The sequence below is a fragment of the Alosa pseudoharengus genome, unplaced genomic scaffold (genome assembly GCF_046254945.1).
Source record: "Alosa pseudoharengus isolate Yale_2024_CS ecotype anadromous, Long Island Sound unplaced genomic scaffold, YU_APseudo_1.1 YU_APseudo_1.1_scf_18, whole genome shotgun sequence".
NCBI lineage: Eukaryota > Metazoa > Chordata > Actinopteri > Clupeiformes > Clupeidae > Alosa > Alosa pseudoharengus.
Window position 1 is genome coordinate 27766274 of NW_027468650.1, and position 22640 is coordinate 27788913.

The 22640-nt window shown below is 44.2% G+C and overlaps 1 protein-coding gene across 1 annotated transcript in view; it reads left to right on the forward strand.

Annotated features, from left to right (window-relative positions):
- The first annotated feature begins 6038 nt into the window (after nucleotides 1-6038).
- Nucleotides 6039-22640, forward strand: part of reck (reversion-inducing-cysteine-rich protein with kazal motifs) — a 59659-nt gene continuing 43057 nt past the window's right edge. The window contains exon 1 of the mRNA XM_076290810.1: nucleotides 6039-6274. Within this exon, the coding sequence (XP_076146925.1) occupies nucleotides 6205-6274 (70 nt within the window). The 5' untranslated portion in view covers nucleotides 6039-6204. The remainder of the gene's footprint in view (nucleotides 6275-22640) is intronic.

Sequence of the window (22640 nt, forward strand, 5' to 3'; positions counted from 1 at the left end):
TCACGACAACGGCAACCACATCACACTTACTGTTTGACCCCACACCTCCTCATATGGGTTTGCTCTCTGCTTGTGGAGAGAAAGGCAGGGTTGCCAAAGCCGTCTCCTTTAATCTCATCATGTTTTCATTTCAGAAAAATGTTGTGGATTTCTTTTATGGTGCTGTTGCCTACAGTGAGGTGGTTATAGAGATGACAACTTATTGTGTGTCCTTGTGGGTCAGTTTGACGGAGTACCATCACTACAGTTGAGTATGCGCTTTGACTGCCACACCAACGGGCCTGGCTCTTTGGCCTTTCGGTCAAGCTGCAGGTTTAGTGCCCCCGAGTCCCGGGTTCAAGACTGGGTGGGGTCACTGCTCTCTCCCTTCACTACATATGGTGTTAGAAGTGGGATGGCTTGCCGTGAGGTCATCGGAAGCTTGCCCAATGTGTAAGCCGTATAAGGGACCCCCAGGATAGGAGGGTGAGGGATCCCAGAGATGGGTGAAGCACGTGTGGGATGGAAGTACGGCTGGTGGTTGCACGAGGGACGCCAGTGTGCGTGAAGTGCATGGGCAAGCTTCCCGAAGGGGAGGGCAGTGTGATGGAGTACCGTCACTACAGTTGCGTATGCACTCTGACTGCCATACCAACGGGCCTGGCTCTTTGGCGTTGCAGTCAAGCTGCAGGTTTAGTGCCTGATCTCTCCCTTCGGTACAGTCAGTTTGATGATGGTGGCAGACACAGCCTGATTATAAATCCTGGCTCAAACCCCACCTGTGCTGAGATGGATGTAAAATGGAAGTTTCTGCCAGTATCATCCTTTATGCCTCTGAGGAACTCTAAATCACCTGCTTTTTTATTCCAGTTTATTGTGAATTGGTAACTTTGTTTTCAGTCATGTCAGCTTTTGCTGACCATGATACACTGTAGTGTTTGGACACCAAATGTGGAGTTCACTGCGGGTGTGTGTGTGTGTGTGTGTGTGTGTGTGTGTGTGTTGTGCACGTCCACCCAGTCAGAGCACACCACTGTGTGTTGTCATTAGGAGAGAGGCCTATGATTACGGGACATATTTAAGTGCGGTCACGGGTAAATGAAGATTGTGGAGTCGTTTCATGATGCGTGGTCCTTGTCTAAATATAGCCGTGACTTTATATAAGCGGTGGACCCCATCCTGTGGCTGATTATTGGGGCGACATGTGCGAGCCACATTCGGGGGAAGTTAGTCCGTTTCCTCCTGGTTTGTGTTCCCTTTTAAAGCAGCCTCGGCAAGCCCACCACTTGAAAAAGTGTCGGGGTGCGTTAAAACACGTGCCGTGATTACAGCCGATGCAGGCGCAAGATGTGAAGGAGCGGCACTCAGAAGTAGGCTAGGTGCGGCAGAGAGCGGGGCTGTGTGCGTTGACTAATTAAATGCGACTTAATCTCGTAGCTCTGGCGTGCTCAAAGGGCTTTCCGTGGCCGCAGACTTCAAACAGTCGTCTGGCACACATCTCCCCCGCTACCCGCGAGAGGTTAGCAGCTGTGCACACCTATGATTTCTCTGCTTAAAGGTGCAACAGGCTGCCCTGGCGCCATGGCGTCACTATTTTTGAAACAAGTGTTGTGTCTGACATTTTGACAAACCTGGTTTAGATGCTGGATAATCCAGAGAAATTTTAAAGCGGTTTACAATAGTCATTTTCAGAGGACACATATTACCTCCTAGGACCTTTCACCAGACAGTTGTGAAGCTATTTTAGCTTTAAAGTCTTATCTCTTGTTTAATGTAGTTGCACGTGATAACATTTAAATAATTATCACGTTTAACGCTATAACAACAATAATTCACATTTTAAAGTAATTTATTCTAGTTTTAGAATGTCATTATGATCAATGACATGATCATTACAATACCTTCTCTGATACCTCACCTTTTCTGAAGCTAGCAGTTTTGATGAGATTCTTAGACAGTGATGCTGCTGCTAGGGCCTCTCAATAGGTGACTAAACTAGATTGGAATCTCACCACTGTCTTTCTACGCATTTTCCAGAAATGGTTTTAGGCATTCTTTAGTCATTTTAACCAGCTATTTCTCCAGCATAGCTATGCCTTGATTCACATTCAAAGCTGTAAATGCCCAATCATGAGTAACATTGTAGCGGTTCTCCTTTGTAAACACATGGTTATGTGGTCAAAGGCTGTTCCATAGTCATAGCTCGTAGACATTGTAAAAATTGATGTGATGTGCAATGGCTTAGGCAATAGAATAGTCATGATGGGTCATGACCAAGGTTCATAGTCATCAAGGCAGTGAACACGTCCTATGTAAACACACTCATAAACACACACACACACACACAAATTTTTCACATATGGAGAAATATACATTCATATGGAATATGTCATTTAAGTAAAATATATTTGTCTCTTTCTCACACACACTCACAGAGACGCACACACACACACACACACTAAATTGTAAGACACAGAGTGAGGTTCTTTTAGTCCAGTTTGACTCTGATGCACTTTCAGCCCGTGTCCTCTGTCTGTAATCAATGAGGCTGTTCCGCCAACATCAAAGCGCCCCCTCCTCCGACCATTCGTGATTGATCACTCCCCCTCCCGCCACATCACTCACCTCTTAGATTCCTCAGACTGAATTGTGCACATATACTGTCCGTCGGCATTCATATAATACTCAGAATATATACACTGGTTTACAGTAGCTAGAGACAGTCAGTTTCACAGACTGATGTGCAAACAATAGATCGATAAATTGTGTCTGACAAATAGGTTTATAACTAGATAGAATGACAGATAGATAGATAGATAGATAGATAAATAGATAGCGATAGATGACTAGATAGTATTGTGCCGATAGATAGTATTATGTCATGATCATAGACATATTGTGTCATGATTGCCGTTTTCACTTAGCTGTACTGCATCATCATCACACATTGATCATTACCGTGAGACCTCTAACATGAACTGATGCCAGCTTTATAAATTAAACTAGTGAACTCCAAAGCTTTTCGTGTGAATTGCTATTTTTATTTTCTTTCATGTGGCTTCTCTGTTGGAGATTTCACAGAGATCTTGCTCTTATTTGTTTTGCTGATTGGATGACAATTAAATATGCATTGCTTAATGTCATTCTGTCCAAAGGATTTGGTCAGAGACACTTTAAATTCACTGTGGACATACAAGTTTTAGGAAAAGTCCACCCATCTGTGTGAAAGCGTTTCCTCACAACAAGAGATAGTAAAGAGAGTTGCTGTTTCTTTTAACTCTTTGAAGGCTTCTTTTTTTGGTGAAAACTTTACAATGGAGAAAAGTGTTTGCTATTTTACTTAAATGTTCATTAATATTTTACTTATTATGTCTTTTATTATTCCTTATCACCCGGAGAGAAGAAATTTACGGTCCCACCCTAAAATCTGAAAAATCTGAACCGGATCCGGGGCTGACCGGCCTGCACCCAGGGCCAGTGGAGTCCTGTTCACATTGTGTGACTCACCCGAAGCATCCTCTCAGCCTGCACAAAGGCCATGCTTTCATTTCTGTCTAAGAGTTTGAAATCCCCTTTCGACTCAGCCTGTGAAATTTAATGAGACGTGATTTTGTTGCAAATGATATTTATGTACACACTGATTTTTGTTAGGTTTTCTTGGGGTTTACTTCAAAGCATCCATTATAAACAACCCAAGTCACATGCCTAAATGACTTAATGTCTCCAATCAACAAACGTTCTCATGTCTTTTTCAAAACATAAACCGAAGCATATAAATATTTTAACTTATTACTTGTAAGAAGTGCCACAAGAGTAAACAAATATTTGCAATTTGGATCAATATTAGGTTTGTAAAATATGCACAATACTTTTTATTTTGGACTAGAAGGAAAAAGGCACAAGAAAAAAAAACACTGAAACCAAGTGCTTTCCTTTTCACAGAGTTTGCTCTGTTTCCCCTACTTCCTGTGTCTCCATATCGGAGCTGTCCATCACTAGAGCAGTCCATCTGAGCTCCATTCTAAGTCTGGCCCCCTATAGAACACGCAGTGCAGGGGTCAGAGGCCGCGTGTTCAGCCTGTAGCTTAGGGTATGTTAGCAGTGGGGGCCGCCATTGTGCTCTGCCGTGCTCCTCTTGTGCCCCTGTCTTGTTCCCCATAAAGTGACTGAGGGCCGGGGGCCCCGGAAGGTTAGGGGGGCCACCCGAATCACACAGGGGGGTTAAAGAGCCTTGCTACAAAACAGTGACACAGCCCATCCACACACCATTAGGGCTGGCCTCACAATGTTTGCATCAGAGGAAGAAGGCACTCTGAGGGGTTATAAGCCCATTACGATGAACACTCAGTGTTTTGGTGTTTCTTAAAGAAATTTTGCAACACTGTCCCAATATCAGAATGCAGATTGTGTGTGTGTGTGTGTGTGTGTTTGCATTCAACAGACTCCATCCTATCTCTGTAAATGAAAAACAAACAAAGGGGTGCCATACACCATATCAAGACCATGGGATGCTCACTGCTGTCAGATGTTAAGGGTGCATTTGATTGGCTGTTCAGTTCAAATGTCAGCCTTTTCATGAGGATCATAGACTATAGGACTGAGGATTTGCTCTCTATTCAACAGAAAGAGTGACTGTTAGACAGTCTCTCTGTCCGTACATGTCTGTCCGGCTGTAAATCTGACTCTCAGGCAAGGACAGAAGCCTCAGCCAATTTGAAAAGGCGGTGGTAGTGGCATATTGAGTCACAAAAATAAAATAACCCAGTGGCAATGCATGTTGTATGATATTTGAATGTTTTCCTTATTGTCATATGCAATTGAAAACAGATTGCAGCAGTTGCAAAACAGTTGCACCATACAATGAAATTCTTAATTTGCTAATCCTCCAGCAACACACAACATTAAACATAAAAAGACTTAAAAATAGAATATGTACATATACACTTACTTGTGTATATATGAATTGCCAATGTAAACAAGTTTATTCATTTACATAATTGTGCAATTATTATTATTAGTTTATACATTTACTATTGTGTCAAAATGCATTGAGCATATAACATAAATTTAGCACATAGAGCATGAGTGTTTAACATAGGAAACACTTTAAAGATTTCAGCTCCAGTTTATTGTTTTCATTTTGAAATATGCTGCTGTCACCAGTTGCTATTGCCTTGTATTCTTACCAGTGATTCATGCTGCTCCCGTCTGCCATTCCCTCAGCATAGCATCTGAAACTCCTATAGTTTAAGAGTGTATATGTTCCTCATCTGTGCCCATACGCGAAATTTGGATGTATATGCGTTAGCATTTGGATTCGTCCCTCTTGAGATGCACCACAAGGGCAGCACATGTACATCTTGCTGAAGGTTTTAGACATGGGATAATAGGTTTGTTTTTGTCAGCTAACACATGCCAGATTTTGATGTGAACTGTTTGTGTCACAGCTGACAGAGAACACAGCAATGGATCATGGGAGAGAGGTCTGATTTATAGCTCAGCACCACATTCTTTAAGGCTTTAATGACCCCCCATGAGTTATCACCCATATCACCAACTTAAAAAAGTTATCTGGATTTGTAATCACCATCCAGACTGAGAGAGCTTTGTCTGAGGAATCACATCACCTTATGACACTGATTCAGAACCTGCATCCTCTGGATCTCAGAGTAGCTCTGTACCCTGTATAGGCCTACTGGTAATAGGGTGCTGGGGAGTTGACTTGTAGCCCTACTGTAGTAATTTCGGTCCAAAGGAGTTAGCTGGAGCTTATGTTGTGGCAATAATGTTTTCTTTTTTTTAAGCCAACACACTGCACGAGAAAAAAACTTACATTTATGGAACTCTTAAGTCTACTTCAATGTGCAAAAAATATTTTTGCTGCTGAACTATAAGATTAGTACGACCTGATGAAGATTTAAAGTCACCCCACCCTTTGCATTCAAAACTGTATCCGACAAATTCCCTGCTTTCTCAAGTCCCCGTTAACCCAACCCTCTAGCAGCCGGAGAACGGGCGTTTTTTTCGGTCTGCACATGCTCAGTCGGAGGAGTGGCGAGGGTCCAGTTCCCATCTCCTCTGTGCGGCCTGTGTACGTATGGACCATGGACGAAAGCTACAAATACTGATGTAGCCTACCCGCAAGCGATGGTCTCATGGAGCTTGTCAAAGCGGCAGTGTTTAATTTGTGTTTGACTCCACAATGCACTTTAGGATTTCAATAAGATGTATGTGTGTTTTGAGATAATCATTTTTCTTCAAGCTCTCAACTTCAACTATTTCGCCCATGCTCAGGGTAAGTCCGATCTACAGTAGTTTTGTTCTCTTGCTGAGCCGCCGCTTTAGTTGCAATATTTCTTTTGTATGCATTTTTACGGTTGTAATGGAGTTATTACACAAACATGTTCACATTTTATAACTCATTATTAACAACAGGGAGTCTTTTAGCTCGTAAGAGTGAGCTACATCCGCTGTGATTGATTTTGGTGCGTGTAGCGGAGATAACTTGTTGCTTCAGCCTCGCATCCTGCTCACTCTCGTAACATATGCCCTCTAAGTCGTGTGATTCACAACGTTAACTATTTTTTTTCTTTCTCTGCATGTCGTTGTAACAAATGGTGTAGGCCTATTAGTAGCAGTGGTCGCAATAATCAACTTTATACGTCAACAGCAACAACATTTCTATCACGGTTTTTGACAACTGGAGTGGTAGCCTAACTCGTGAAAATTCTGCAAGCGATATTTTGAAAAGGTTATCTCACGAACAACTCTAGTTGTCTAGAGCTGTTGATTTGTAGTAGGCTAACTTTATCGCGCCCAGTATTTAAAGATCAAAACCAGCATCTCTCATGATAGGTTAAGTTTCTCCTGGGTGATGCATGAAGACTTCACAGCATCTAGTCATGCGCAATCGGAGTTGGTTACTCGCAAAACAAAATTCATAGTAAAACTGTCCATTAGGCTATGTTTTAGACAAAAGCGCAGTTTAGTGTAACCTACTGTCCCTTTTCATAGTGACAATAGCAGCTTCGTGTTAACATGTGGCAGTGTCTCCACGCACAATTGTTTGCGCTGGCTATTGTTAGCAGTTCGCTCATAGCCATTTGATGGCCATTACTTAACCATTTGTTAAAGTGCGAGGCCACTGGCGGCGCAAGATAAATAACGAAAACCTCGATGGTCATTACTTCATCTTTTGATGGGAATTTCTAACTAACATCTGCAGGGAAGGTTGGGGTGTTTTCTACGACATCAGCATCTGGACTGATGGGCGCTTTGAAGTTGTTTGTCCACACGGACAGGGATGTGGATTACTATGCGTAAATATCCCTCTACAGTTACTGACACAAGACATCTGTCACATTGGGCTGGCGAAGGACACGTTTAAGTCGGGCTTGGTCCTACGTGTTCGGCCAAGTGCCTTGTTTGAAAGAAAATAATAATTAAAAAAATGCACACTGCCCTAATGAATCAATTAAGTAATTGTGTTGTTTTAAAGGAATAGAATAATCTTTGTATTTTCTCATTTATGAAGTAATACATTTCGTTAAATCCACGCAGGTAATCACATCTCGGCTGGCCGGGGTCCATATGTTGATGTAGTTACCTACTTTGGCTTTCTGAGGGGAAAGCATCTGCGATCAATTTAACCTCCCTAAAGTGCGCAGGGAAAGAAAATAGGGGCTGTAGTCCACGGCTCGGATCAAATTCATGACATCTTTACCTGACATTTTGCGTGCAGCAGCGAGCCTTTAAAGTGTAAAACCTTGACTTTCTTTGTCACAGCGACATATACATGTACAGTCTTAAAGGCCAGGCTATTTTAGAACACATATCTGTCGCTTATAGGAACATATAGGAGTAAGTAGCTCACAGTGGTGGTGAGAGTAATGTCATATGTTCATGTTGTAAGCTATATCATGTGTTCTCTGGCATCAGAGCTGTTGGCTGCCTGGTCATTTTTTTAAAGAATTAATATAAAAATGTTCATGTGTAGGCTCTATTTGCTTTCATGTTCCTATGTAAAACGTTTTGTTTGCAATATTATGAAAATACTTGTATGGCCTGTAGGCAATGTTTTTTCAAGGACGGTACAACTTTTTCATTACACAGTTGTAGTAGGCATAGGTAGTCTTTCTTTTGCCTCATTTATTAAACAGTTATTAAACATTATAAGCTGAACTATACTTGAAATACTTTTATTTTTAAGCCATCCTATACTTTTCGATGAGCCAGTGGTAGATCGGGACAGGCTTATGAGCATAGTCCTTTATTTTTCATCTTGAGATGTCATTGTAAATTAACTGTGCTTTGGTGTTTAAAGTCATCTTATGAATGGACAGTATCAGAACTATCACCGATGCAATGCAGAAGGGTGCTTTCCTTGTCTCAACCCCTGCCAACTGCAACTGGCCACTCTCTACATCCCATAGCCCCTGAGTCATGGTAGCTGCATCATTAAGTATGGTATATGTATGGTGTATTGAGTAACAAAAGCTAACTACTGCATCCTTGTAATGGCAGTAAAAGTAGGGTTAAGGATATGTAAGTAGAGAGTTTCACACTGCCGTAATCTGAATAATTAGTATGTAGCATGTAAGTTAATAATACATTGTTATACTATGTTATTAGTTTAAGCCAAGACTCCATAGATTGTGTGCCACTCCCTACACCCCTCCATATCCTTCCTGTACCTGAACATGTGTGCTGCATTGCAGTTAGTTGGCTCGCAGCTGTCCCTCTGTTCTCTGGTGCTGCTGCTGTCTTCCTCTTCTCTGTTCCTCAGTGCTGTTGCTCTGTGTTTATGGGAATTGAGCACTGTGTGATGTGATTGCCAGGGCACTCAGGGTGTGTGTGTGTGTGTGTGTGTGTGTGTGTGTGTATAGATAGATAGATAGATAGATAGATAGATAGATAGATAGATAGATACTTTATTGATCCCCAAGGGAAATTCAAGAAATTCAAGTGTGTGCGTGTGTGTGTGTGTGTGTGGAGGGCCTGATGCTGGTCAGGAGCTGCAAACACGCCTGTGCACACACACACAGAGGGTAGATGTCTATCTGGAGATGCGTACAACTGGGCTGCACATGTGGTCTATGTGTTCATAACCAGAGAGACAGGTTACGACCATTTGGCCTGTAGGTTTTGCTTCTCCTTAAATCCTGCCCAAATTTAGCTGCACTTTTTTTAGTCTCTTAGTATCACATACAGTACACATTAGTGCATATACAAGAAGACACACTCATTCATTCATTCATTCAACCTTTATTTATTCTCGGAGGGTCATTGAGGGAAGCCCTCATTTTCAATGAAGCCGAGATTACATAAACACTACAGATAACAAAAAGACAAAAGATGCTTTTGTCACTCACCACCACTCACTCACACACACACACACACAGAGTCTCTCACACACATTATTAGAACACATGCAAGATGGCACACACACACACGCACACACATAGCGTACAAACTTTTAAACAGTTCCAGAAGTTGGAGAAAAACAATGCCTGAGCTCCCAGTGCTGGTAGTCTTAAAAGTGGAGCCTTTATACTGCAGGGCTTTTCTGGGGAAATTAAAATTACATTCTATATCAGTGCCATCTTATGAATGAAATTAAAATAATGTCTTTGATGCATGGCTTTGTGTGGTGAGTGAGTTTTTGTCTTCCTTTCTTTTCTTCCCTTTCTTGCTTTCTTCTGAAATGTCTTAAAGGAGCCTGTGATGAAGTAGTTCAGTGAAATGAGTCCTAGCTCTTAGAGTTTAGAAGCGTCCCTTTTGATGAAAGGTATTTCAGCTCATCTGTCCTTCTGTTCCCTTGTCCTTGAAAAGAAGGTCAGCCTTTGTTGCTGAAGACGCAGAATATTTGCATTGTCGGTGACTGGACGCGCGCATTGAACATTTAACGTGTTGAAAATTAGAATGCAGTGTGGTCGCTCACTTTCATCTCCAAATTGTTTGTTCATTGTGTGTCTGTGTATGTGTGTGTGTGTGTGTGTGTGTGTGTGTGTGTGTGTGTGTGTGTGTGTGTGCGTGTGTGTGTGTGTGTGTGTGTATGTGTTTGTGTTATAAAGAGAGAGAGAGAGAGAGAGAGAGAGAGAGAGAGAGAGAGAGAAGCACGGTCATCATGCTCAGATAACTTCCCAAGCATGCCTTGGGAAAGCCCAGAAAGCCACAGCTGAAGTTTGGCGCATAGACTCTGTGGCCTGAGCTGGTTGTGACATTAATTGTCAAAGAAGCACTTAGGGTAACTGATGAGTGCAAGCTTTCTTAACGCTTTCATTTCACTAATGGGCCACAGCTTGGAAGGAAGGGTGATTATTTGTCTGTAGACTTGAGGGGAACATTTTGTTTGTTTCTGTCCCTACAATGTAAAGGCTTGAGACACTGCGATGTGGAATCGATGGAGTCTGTGTGTTTTATGTCTCAAAACAGCAAGATAGACAGACAAGGATTTAGAGAGAACTTTCAGTATGAGGAACTTGTGGTAAGAGAAACAGTGAACTCTACCTCATAGGCCTATTATATTTCCCATAAGACAATGTTGTCTAGACAGTTTGTTTAGATGAAATGAGCAGCTATGTAGTGGAATAACTTGGCGTGGTAAGGCATCATAACATAAGAGGATTATGACAAGACAATGTGTCAAAACAGCACATTACATATCATGCATGCTTTTATACTCATTTAGAACACTAAAGTAGCTGCAGACATTTCTGTGCTAAAGTTCTGACTCCATAGGAATGTATGCCTGGAGTGAAATCCCCTAATGGTGCCCTGCTTATGCCAGATCGCTATTAATTAATGCACAGGAAGTAACCTTTGACCCAGAAGCATTATGTTCTCTCTCCCACGAGAGGCTGGGCTGCCACAGGAATGTGGCAGCGACCAGAAAGCAGACAGCAGTCGTCTCCCATTCAACAATATGTGTGTGTTTATGTCTCTGACCAATGAGAGCTCACACCCTCGGGTGGTCTTGCGGAGGTACGGGGGGGGGGGGGGGGGTGCAGCACTGCATCTGACTTTAGGTTCATTTCCCTTTTTTGTGTGTGTTTTGTCATCCGCCAAAAGAAAGTGATGGAGAAAATTCAGTGTGTGCTGGAGAGAGTGTTAGACCGGAGCGTACTAATGGCTCAGAGAGCTGGAGGGAGGGAGGCAGGGAGGAAAGGAGGGGGGGGGGCAGAGCAGGAAGTAGACGGGCAGGAAATGTGAGCTGTGTTTTGGGTCACCTCGAATTCCACTCCAAAGCCAGGCGTTCAGAGGAAAAGAGCTTATTTTTAATCCTGGGAGTTGTGGCGCGCAGGAGACCTGTGTCGGTTCAGGCCCAATTCTTCCCTGTGTTTATGCTGGAAAAAGAAGGCAGGCATACTGTGGTGTGTGTTTGTGTGTGTGTTTGTGTGTGTGTGTGTGTGTGTGTGTGTGTGTGTGTGTGCGTGTAGTGGAATAGGGCAACCATATCTTCTGATCTTGCCAAAGCGGTAGTCTTAGCCTGGTAATCATGCTTTAATGACACCCTTCATATACTCCTAACGCCGGCATGTTGGCCAAAACAGAGGAGACGCATGGCAGGCAACACTACTATGCTTCCCAAAGCTCCGTCCTGGGTCATGGAGCGCAACAGCGAAGGACCACACACACACACACACACACACACACACACACACACACACACACACATACACACACACACACATTTCATTTTCTCTCCCACTTCTGAATAGAAGGGTGTAGAAGCAGGTTGTCCGTGGCTTGCATTGAGTGGGAGAGAGAGACACACCCAAGGGATCGGCCGCAGAACGGGCAAGACAAAAACACGGCACACACATGCAGCTACTCAACCGTGCACTTACTGTGGGAGACGACGGTCCGGCTCGGCGTGGAATCATATAGAATTATACTAATGGAAAAAGGCCCGGAGATGCTGGCCTTATGGCGTCTGGACATGGCTATTTTCAGCGTCTCTCGAGGGCTCCTTTGCGTGAAAAGACGAGGAGACAAAAACGCTCCCGAGGTCAATTCAATTTAAATTCCTGTCTGTACCATAATTGAATTGGATATAAAATTGGAATTCCAATCTGTTAGTGGGAACGTTTTTCAATTTCCTCAATTGACTGGGAATGGAGACATAATTCCAGAGAATCTCAGGTTGCGTTCTTTTGGTGTCTTGTCTGGTAAGTTAGGCCACATGCTTAGCAGGCCTCATGGGAGCACGCGCACACACACACACTCACACACACACACACACACACACACACACACACACACACATACACTCCCTTTTGTCAACATCATCATGTGACATTCATCAGTTGAAGGATGCTTTTATCACAAACATCACAAGTCAAGCAGATGACAGCAGTCGTTCTCCAAGTGGTTTATCAAGGACCTCATAAGGATATTATAAGTGCCATGTGACCAAGTTGCCACGTTGTCTAGATAGAGGGCCAAATTAGCAAAAACAAACAACAACTAAACAAATAAACACCAATGTACAGGATGTAGAATGTAAAGGATAAAAACCTTTTTTAAAGGGGATGGCAGAACAGGTATGTATGTGGTTGTAGAAAAGCTTGGCCTTTTTTGAAGGGATTAAAAACAAGCACATAAGTAGAGCCTCAGACAGAAAGGTGGCCACTTCAAAGCCGGGAGGATGCTGCCTTGTCTGTGTGTGTGTGTGTGTATGTGTGTGTGTGTGTGTGTGTAATGTCCAGACACTGTAATGAGGGTGTGCAATATGGTGGGGCTTCTGATGTCCAGGCCTCCTCTCTGGGGTTCTTTTCATGCAGGAGCCAATTCCATTAATGCAGGGAGGATCTCTGTCTCTCTCTCTCTCTCTCTCTCTCTCTGTCTTTGTGAGTGTGTGTGTATGTTTGTCTGTTTTGTCTGTGTGTGTGCATGGATCCGTGTGTGTGTGTGTGTGTGTGTCGTGTGTGTGTGTGTGTGTCTGTTTCATCTTGGTATGTGTGCGAGTATGGATCTGTGTGTGTGTGTGAGAGAGTGTCTTGTGCTTCCTGTCCCAGAGCAGATGTCCCTCTCGGCCCCTGATAAAGGCGTGTGTCGAGGCCGCGTGATTGATCACTGGCGTTCCCAGGCGGGATTCAAGGGCAGCATGGGGTGCCTTTGAGATGCCATGTGTTGCATACGGCCGACGGATGGCACAGGGGGGGACGCATGAGGGTTTCCTTCCCTATAATCACTTTCTTTCTGTCTCTCTTTCTCTCTATCTAGTTTGCTAGGCTCATGTAAATACTCTCGCTTTCTTTTTTAAGATGTGGACAGTGGAAAAGGTCTATCTATCTTTAAGTCTCACTCTTTTTTGACACTTTGAGAGTGAAGGAGCTGTCTGTCTCACATTTTACTTTGTCTCTCTTTCAACCAGTCTGTCTTCTTCACCGGGTCACACACTAAGTCACACACTTTCACAAACTCTCTCTTTCATTCTCTTTTAGTTTTCTGTTTTTCTCTCTCTCTCTGTGTCAATGGTCTGTGTCTATAGAACCTCTCTTGTGATCGAACACTCATCTGTCTTTCACATTCTCTTTCCATCTCTCACACTTTCCATCTCTCCATCTGTCACTCACTTATCACTCCTCACCCCTCTCTCTGTTGCTATCTGTCTTCCTTCCCTTTTCCATTTCTTTATACAACCTCTTTCTCATGTCTCTGTTGTGTCTGGTTGCAGTTGGTATTGTGTGAGGAAGATTTTTGTTTTATAATTTAAAGTATGGTGCAAGCCTTGTGTTTGTTTTGGTGCGGTAACTTTCTGAGAGCATAATTCTCTCTCTGTCTCTCTCTTGGGCATATTTTAGTCTGTTGTTCAATTACAGTAAGCGAGGACAATGGTGATTACCAACAACAGCTTTGTTAATGAGCTGGGAGTCATTTAAATACATCCCCACAAGCGCTTTATCATGTGTGCTACTGTTGATGAAGTGTGGGGAGAAATGGGTGGTGATTCTGAAGCCATCTGCTACTGCTGCCAGCTCATTTAAAACTGCTCGTCACATCCCAGTGACCAAAAGGCTACCTTTAGGGACTCATTTGCTGTGGAAACAGTTTGGTAATCTCGACTTGGTTCGCGGGGCAGTACGGACCTCCTCTGCTTTTTCAGTGTCCGTCATCTGTGCCAGGTCTCATCAATCCTCCTGCCCACACACACACCCACACACACACACACAGCCTCTCCTCCTATCCCCCTGGTGGGATGACCATTTGTTTGTGTGTGTGTGTGTGTGTTTGTGTGTGATGGTCTGACTTAGGCTTAGACTGACCCCCTGCTGGGCAGTATCAGCGTCTGATTGTTTGCATGCCTCTCCTATCAGCTGTGTGGGGAAATGCCAGCTGCCCCCCCTTCAGCATCCCTACCAAAGCTTCAAGCATGCTCTGATTATATCCCGTAACTTTTATAATACAGTATCATTTAGTAAGATAAACTGTAGGTTTCAGATATTTTAAGCTCTTTATTATATTTTTAAAAAGCTGCCATGCTATCAAAAGCTTTATATGTATTTTCTTTCTCTTTCTCTTTCCATTTTTTTCCCCCCATGTTTTCATGATTGACTGAGAAGTTGATGGTCATATACAGTTAGGAACAAAATGATTCATACCCCTGGCAAATATTGATTTAATGTTGATTTTCTCTTGACCAATGTGTTTGTTCTGACTGGAAATGACACTGTCACATGCCACAATGATTCTGGGTCATTCCACGTCAATTGAACCAGGGCCCACGCACTTAGGTCTCAAAAAATTCTGAAAAAATTACCAGGTGTACCTATGTTACCCAGGAGACACACTGTAAAATTACTCTTAGATAAAATCAATACTTTCCAAGATACGGCCAGTTTTACAGAGGGAGGTTACTCTATACAACCACAGGTGGCACTGTGGTAACTCTACACAAAACATATTGATGTCAATGGGGCATTTTGCCCATGTTCAGGGTGGAAAATAAAAAAGAAAGATTTTCATAAGACAAGTCAAATTGGTGTTTTTAAAAAGAAGGGATCATGGAGAATAAAGAAAAACATATTAAAAAATATTTGTATATTCCCACAAGGTGTTTGGGCGCTCTGAAAATGATAACCAAAATGATTTTTCAGACTTGTGAGGTCTGCTGTTCAGACCCTGAAGGGATTTATTTTCTGTTCATTGCTTTTTGTGAGAGTGTTTCTACTTATCTCAGTAAGGAAAATAAATGTTGAGTACAAATATGTCTTCTGAAGGCCTAAACAGAGCCCAGCCAAAAACTCCAATAAAATTTTGATCAACTTTGAGGGACAACCATGCAGGATCATCCAGACCAAGCGTGACGATTTTGCTACATACTATTCTTATTTATGTACCAGCAAGCAAAATTTGAGCCTCCTACATGGTTTAGTTATTGCGCTGTGGGCTTGTGAACTTTGACAAAAAAAAGAGGCCGACCAAAATCGACACCCCCCCTGTAAAAAAGGCTGTATCTTGGAAAGTATAGATTATACATAAGAGTAATTTTACAGTGTGTCTCCTGGATAACATAGGTACACCTGGTAATTCTTTCAGAATTTTTTGAGACCTAAGTGCGTGGGCCCTGGTTCAATTGACGTGGAATGACCCTTCTGTATCGCACCTTTTTTAACAGCAATCTGGGTTTTGAGGCAGGAACGATTATTTGCCATCCCTCTGGCTGTGTAATGAAATGCACACTGTCATAATCCAAAGGTAATTTGACTGGTGCGTAGCCATATCTTTCATTCAAAAGCACTGAACATGTGAAATAAATCATTCAGAGGAAAAGCAACACATTTGAATTGAAATTAATTAAAAGCTGATCTGAACGAGCGGTAATGTTTTTATTATTTAGGAAGGTTCTGGACTAAGAGGGTTGTGGTCTATCCTGTTATGTTTCTGGTCTAACACTCCTCACCTGTCACCTCATAGGCCCAGCAAGAGCCTCACATCTGCCTACAAGCTGTGCTCTACAGTCTGCTCTCCCTCTCTCTCTCTCTCTCTCTTTCTCTCTCTCTCTTTCTTTTCTTCCCTCTCTCCTCTCTATTTGTCACCCTGTCTCCCTCACTGTGTGTCTATCTCTATTAGTCTTACATATCTGTCTCTTTTTTCCACTGTCAATGTCATATTGGTTTCACCATGTTATTGTTGCTGTTGTCAGGAATCAGTGATATGATTCAGGTGATTCTGTCATGATGAGTTAGTCAGGCTGTAGCTGGCTGGCCTATATATGTAGTCAGCTTCAAACTCTCGCACCAGATTTACCCCGGGCTCTGAGTGATGCCCTGAACCGGTCCAGACAACATACACCAGAACCGAGCCACAGCTGGATCAGCTTCTCTGGGTTTGTACCGCATCATATTGAATCATATTTGTCCACCCAGAATGCACCAGACTCTGGGTGCCACCCTGATCTGGTCCAGACATGTACCATAACTGGGCTGCAGCAGAGTCGGCTTCTCTTCCGGTTTTTGCGGCGAACCTTATTCCGGGCCCCTGGCGTGAGGCGACCTGAGGGGCGTTGGGGCCGAGCCGTGTGTAACTGTCACTGTGGATTAAGGCGCCCCCAGTGGGAAGAGAGTGTGTGGTTCACTGGGCAATTTCTCCCCACTGCCCAGTGTAAACCTGAATGGCCCCGCTCCCCACCAGCACGCGCTGGGCCCCTCCAGAGGAACCTCGCAAGAGCACGGACGCTGCTGGTGCTGTTAGCGTGGTCCTCGTTGTTGCTTTTGTTGTTTTTGTTGTCACAGGGTGCACACAGTGGGTCACTCCAACAGACAAACTCTTTCTCTGTTTTTCTCTCTCTTTTTCTCTCTCTCTCTTATTCTCACACACACACACACACACACACATACACACACACACACACACACACACAATACACACGAAAACGCAAGCACACGACCGGGGGCACAGGGCCGTTGCCATGGCTTTTATCAGTGTCCCTGGCCACAGTAATTTGTTTGGCCCCTCGTCTGAATGTCTTGAGCTCCATGTGGAGTTGCAGAGAGCACAATGGAATACGGGACAAGTGTATGGGGAGAGAGAGGGATGGAGAGAGAGAGGGAGAGAGAGGAAGGGAGAGAGAGGGGTGGATAGAGAGAGAGGGGAGAGCTTTGGGGTTTCTCTGACCGGGTTTGAATGGTCTGCTGCACCTTCAATTGTGCCATTAAAATGGCAGCTCGTTAGGGGACCCCAGCAACAGCCACAGAGAGGCCATAGCAGAACCCCCCACCCCCACTCCACCGTCACATACACACACACAGAGAGATGTGCGCGCGCGCACACACACACACCAGTGTTTCCCACAGAATTTAATTCTATTTGTGGTGGTAGGTTTGCAGAATTAACTGGAATGCAAAAGTTTTTAACAAATTAGCGCAGCAGGGTTATGATGCTAACCAGATTTAAGCACAATTTAGCCTTCTAGTCGTCTTCTATGCCTTGCAGGATTATTAATGTTGCCTTTAAACATGCATGTAGGTTCGTTGAGAGACAGAGAAACAAGGAGAGGCTTTACAAAGGTGCACATAACTTTACAATGAAAGAATTCCATCCAATTGAAATAGTATGACATTGAAGTATGACATTGATAATCATTGTGTGGTGGTCAATGTTGATATTGTGGTGGGCCGCCACAAATAAGTCAATGTATGGGAAACACTGCACACACACACACACACACTCACTGCCTCCTCCTCACTGATGTGTCTATGTTCTCTCCTCGGATGCTTAAAGGCCCCCTGCTGCTAGCTCCTCTGGCTAAACCATGCTAATGCTAACGCAGTGTGACTAAATGGAGAATCTGAGCCACATTTGCCTCTCCTCTTGCACAGAGCTCACTAAAAGGACTGCCTGTCATTAGCACTGATGACTCAGCCTTGTGTCATGCTAGCTTAGCGTAAATCAAGTCTGAAATGGAGCTGAAGAAAGGGAGAGTTCTCCTGCACACAATTCCCCTACGTACTGCATCAGAATAGTATGCAGCAGGTCCCATTGCACAGGAGTCAATTTGTCTGGGCTGTTTGAGCAAGAATATGAAAAGGCTGTTTTTATAAATTACACAAGAGAGGCTTGATGGTCTCCACCCTAGTCTGGACCGTGTCCTCCTCCATGTCACCAGGAGTGCTGAAAGCTGACCAGTAAAGACCAGTGGAGTCTCGGTACCGAGGTCTGCTCTTGCTTACGAAGGCCCTCTTTAAGCTCAAATGGAATCCAGAACCCCATGGTAGCAAATGGGGCAGCACAGTTCTATGGCCCCATATTGTAAACTCATGTCCTCTCTTCTTCTCTCCCCCTCTCTGTGTCTCCCTCTTTCTTCCCCTCTATTTTTCTTCCTCTCTCTCTCCCTTCCTCTTATTGGTTCGTGCCCACCTTTCCTTGCTCCTTTTTTCCTCCCCTCCTCTATGGTCTGGTTCTCATTCGCGTTTGATCAGCTTCGTCGGGGTTGTCAAGTGCCGACCCTTTTAAGTTGGCTTCAGTTCCTTCCCGGAACAGCCCACCCCCCTCATCTCCAGGACATCACATGTGTGCTTTCACATGCACCCCAGAACCGTGCACGCACACACACACACACACACACATACACACACACCTACTCACACACTCACGCACACAGGCACTAGGTGTAATGTGTCCCTCCTGATGCACAGAACTTTACTGTGTGAAGTACCCTCTCTGGTCAATGCTAGGGAGGGACGCTCAGTAAGGGGGTGTGTGGGGAGGTCGCTATTCCCAAAAGACACGGTTCTGGGGCTGAGGGGGGGGGGGCATGAGAGGGTGAGTAGGGTGGAAGTTGAGGAGGGAGAATGGGGGGCTAGAGAGCCTGAGAGAGTGGGAATGCCTTTGATGTGGCTTGTGGGTGGCATTACTGCTATTCCTCTGGAAACAGGGACACGGTAGCAGCAAAGCGCTAACTGCTAGCACATGTGGCCCCGGCTCTGTTGAGACACTCTGAGACCCAATAAGGGTTTCAGGACTCAGGGTTCTTTGGGGCAAACACACAAACCCTGTCACCGGGCCAAGAGATGATAGCTACAACAACAACAAGCATTGGGGGAGTCACCGTCCAACGCCATCACAGTCTGTTACCCTTTAACAGCAAACCTTTACCTCTCCAAGAAAACATTCCCCCTTCACCTTGTTCCTCATACTTCTTTGAAAATATTGACCCAATATGACAGGCTTCTTCAGATAATGATTGTATAGATTCTGGGATGCTAACATCCTCATACATACTGTATGTTCTTATACATTTCCTGAATGTTTTGCTTAGGGTGGATAAAAAAGCACCACATCACATCACTGTTCTAAAAGGTTAAACCCAGAATGCTGTAGGTGTTACAGAACAGCCGAGTATGTGTAAAAGGATGACCTTTTCTGAGGGGAACTGAGCTGACCATCGCGGCTTCTATAATAGCATACAGCATGTGAAACCCTGTTGGGTCAACACTTGGTTTTCTTCTCCCTCAGGAACTTAAGTTTTTTTTTTCAAAACTCAGTAACCTTTTCAGGAACTCGAGAACTTTTTCAGCAACACAAGCATTAAATAGTTCATTGGCATAGCATACCACAAAGCAGCTCTAGAAAGCGGCAGAGAAAAAAACAACATTAAAAGAGAAACATGAACACAAAACCATAAATCACAGCACTTCAAATAGCTCATAGAGAGTCGCTTATTCCCAGCATGTATAATATTCCTTGCTTTTTCAGAGCGGTGGGGAAACAAGACAAATATTTTTGATCCTCTTATCTGCCAGACTTTTATTTGATCTCGTCATGGACTAACAGTAAAGTTAACTAACAAAGATATGACAAACAATGAAAACACAAAAGAAAGCAACGAAGACGCCTTGTATTCACATTCAGATGTTTTTTTTCTAGTTTCCCTCAGATGTCATCACAGACAGATGTTTTTGCAGACACCACACACCCATACACACTGTACACGAAAACACACATACATACACTCACACACACACCCATGCACATGCGTGAAGAAACACACACACACACAGACACACACACACACACAGTGTGTACAAGGCTTCATTTACACACAAATACAAACACACACACACACACATACACACACACACACAGTGTGTACAATGCTTCATTTACACACATACACACACACACACACAGTGTGTACACTGCTTCATTTACACACACACACACACACACACACACACACACACACACACACACACACACACACACACACACACACACACAAGGCTTCACTTTAAAAACACAGATAGTGGTTACCCAGGGTGGGTACATGTGGCAGTAGTGGAAAGTTACTCTGGGGCAGATTCTCTGCTCTCTGACTTTGAAGACGTTCCAAAGCATGCCAACGCGAGAGCAGGGGGAGCCTGTGTTATTATGTGAGCCAACAGGCAAAGATGTCAGATCACATGCTGGAGAACCAATAGGACCGGTCTCAAACAATCCATGCACTTCCATAGTCTAGAGAAGGACATCGGTTGATAAAGCACTCCCAAATCATGTCATATGCATGTGGAAACTATGCAGCTCCCATCTTCTATGGTTCCTTTGTAGTTTCTTGCAAGTTTCTTGAACCGTGGCGAAACAGCGTCTGATGTGGTCAGATTTGGCACCCTGAGAACATCCTCTCCCTTATCACTTCCTGTCTGTATGTCTTAGTGTGTCTGACTCACACTGTGCGCGTCTGTGTTTACTCACAAGTTTTACACCCTCGTAAGGGCGCACACTCTCACAGACGCCTGGAAACCATCAGGAACCCCGCCGTTCTCTCGCTAAGAGGGCCCAAAAATGTAACAGTTGCAAAAGAAATATCCTCAGCGATAGCGAAGTAGCCTTGTCAAAACCATGTAAAGTTGGATGACAGTCCGGAACACCATGGACTCTGACTGTGAAACACAAGTATGTCAAGCATTCAAGGACGGTCCCAGTTAAAAGGGCATTTCTAAGATAAGCATGTAGCCTGGAACCTTTCTTTTGCGAAGCTAACCCAAACATTCATTGATACAAGGGCCAGCTGGTTGGGGCTGTGTGCTATGTCATTGCTCCATGGTCTACGACCTTTATGAGCAGAGGGAGAGAGATTGAAATATGATCTGTTGCTTCATAACTATTTTCTTCTGAATGCCTTTTGAATGCTGTGGCAGTAGAGATAAATGCATTTGTGGTGGCATGAAAAGCTTAATGAAATAAAAAAAAGGGGGAGAGGGGAGAGAGAGAGAGAGAGGGGGGGGGTGACACAAGAGGGGTTACCAGAGTGATGGAGCGAAATGGAGAGAGAGACTGAGTGACAGAAAGCACTAGACAGAGAAAAAGAGAGAGAAGTAGAGAGGGGGATGATGACAGAGAGAAAGAGACGGTGAGGGAGAAAGTGCTAGAGAGAGGGAGATAGACATGGGGAGAGAGAGAGAGAGAGAGAGATAGAGAAGTGGGGAGAGAGGGAAAGAAAGCTCCTCTGGTTATTTTCATGTCCAGTTGATTGCCTGGAGCCTCCCCAGTCCACTCTCAGAGAGCCAGAGGAGACGAGACTCCGAAGCGGGAGAGACGTCCAGGCGCTCCTGTTGTCATGGTGCGCTCCGGTGACTAACTCCAGACGTCTCTAAGACACGTTACAGACACCCTCAGCTAGGCACTTAGCGCCCTGCACCCCTTGCCCCCCCCCCCCCACACACACACACACACACACACACTGCTCTCCTCAACCCCACCCCACTACAGTCGTTTCATCTCCAGAAATCGCCCAGAACCGCTGACTGTTTGTTGTTCTACTTTAGCACATCTCCCGATGCACACATGACATTTACAAGATGGAGAGGAGAGGACAAAAAAAAGGGGAGAGTTGTGTGTGTGTGTGGGGGGGGGGGGGGGTGTGCGGAGGCAGATCGAATCATGTCGTGCTGATGAAAGGACGAGGCTTCGGATCAGGCGGAGATGGACGAGGACGACGGTCGAGCTGAGATGAAAGGCTGCGGGTCGACGTGGTTCCTCTAATGATGACATTTTCCCGAGGAGCATAAACAGATGATAATGTGCTTTTTCTCGAAATGGCCGCCGCGTTTTGAGAGAGTTACAGGGCAGCCACTGACTTGGTCAGCCACAAATATGCTCCACGATGGCCACAGTGTCATTTCTTATTCCCATGTGGTAGTGCATGACGCTCATTGTTCTTCTGGCATGGCTGTGCTAGAAAGTAGAAAGTGGTGTTTGTGATTGTGTGTGTGTATGTGTGTGTGTGTGTGTGTGTGTGTGTGTGTGAGTGTGTGTGTGTGTGTGTGTGTGTGTGTCAAGCATATAATCGTAGCCTTGTTTTGGTGAAGTTAGTCATGAAGAAACCCATTATTGACAAAGCTTTTAAGTTGCACAGAAATCTATTTCCATGCACCAGCGTTGCTCAACATAGCTGGCCAGGCAACTTAAAAGAGGCTTGAGATCAGATTTGTCTCTTGTACCTAGACCATGACTTTTCATTTACACAGAATGCGAGAACCAGTAGCCCTGAACCGACGCTTGCGTACGGAAAGATTGGGTTCAGCCTTGCTTTGCTGCTTAGGAAGAATAATGAACAAGTGCAGATTGTGCTATGCGTGCAATACCTGCATTAGCTCAATGGGCTACAGGCATGGATTTGAATATAAACCATACCTGAGATTGCTCAAGATGAGGTG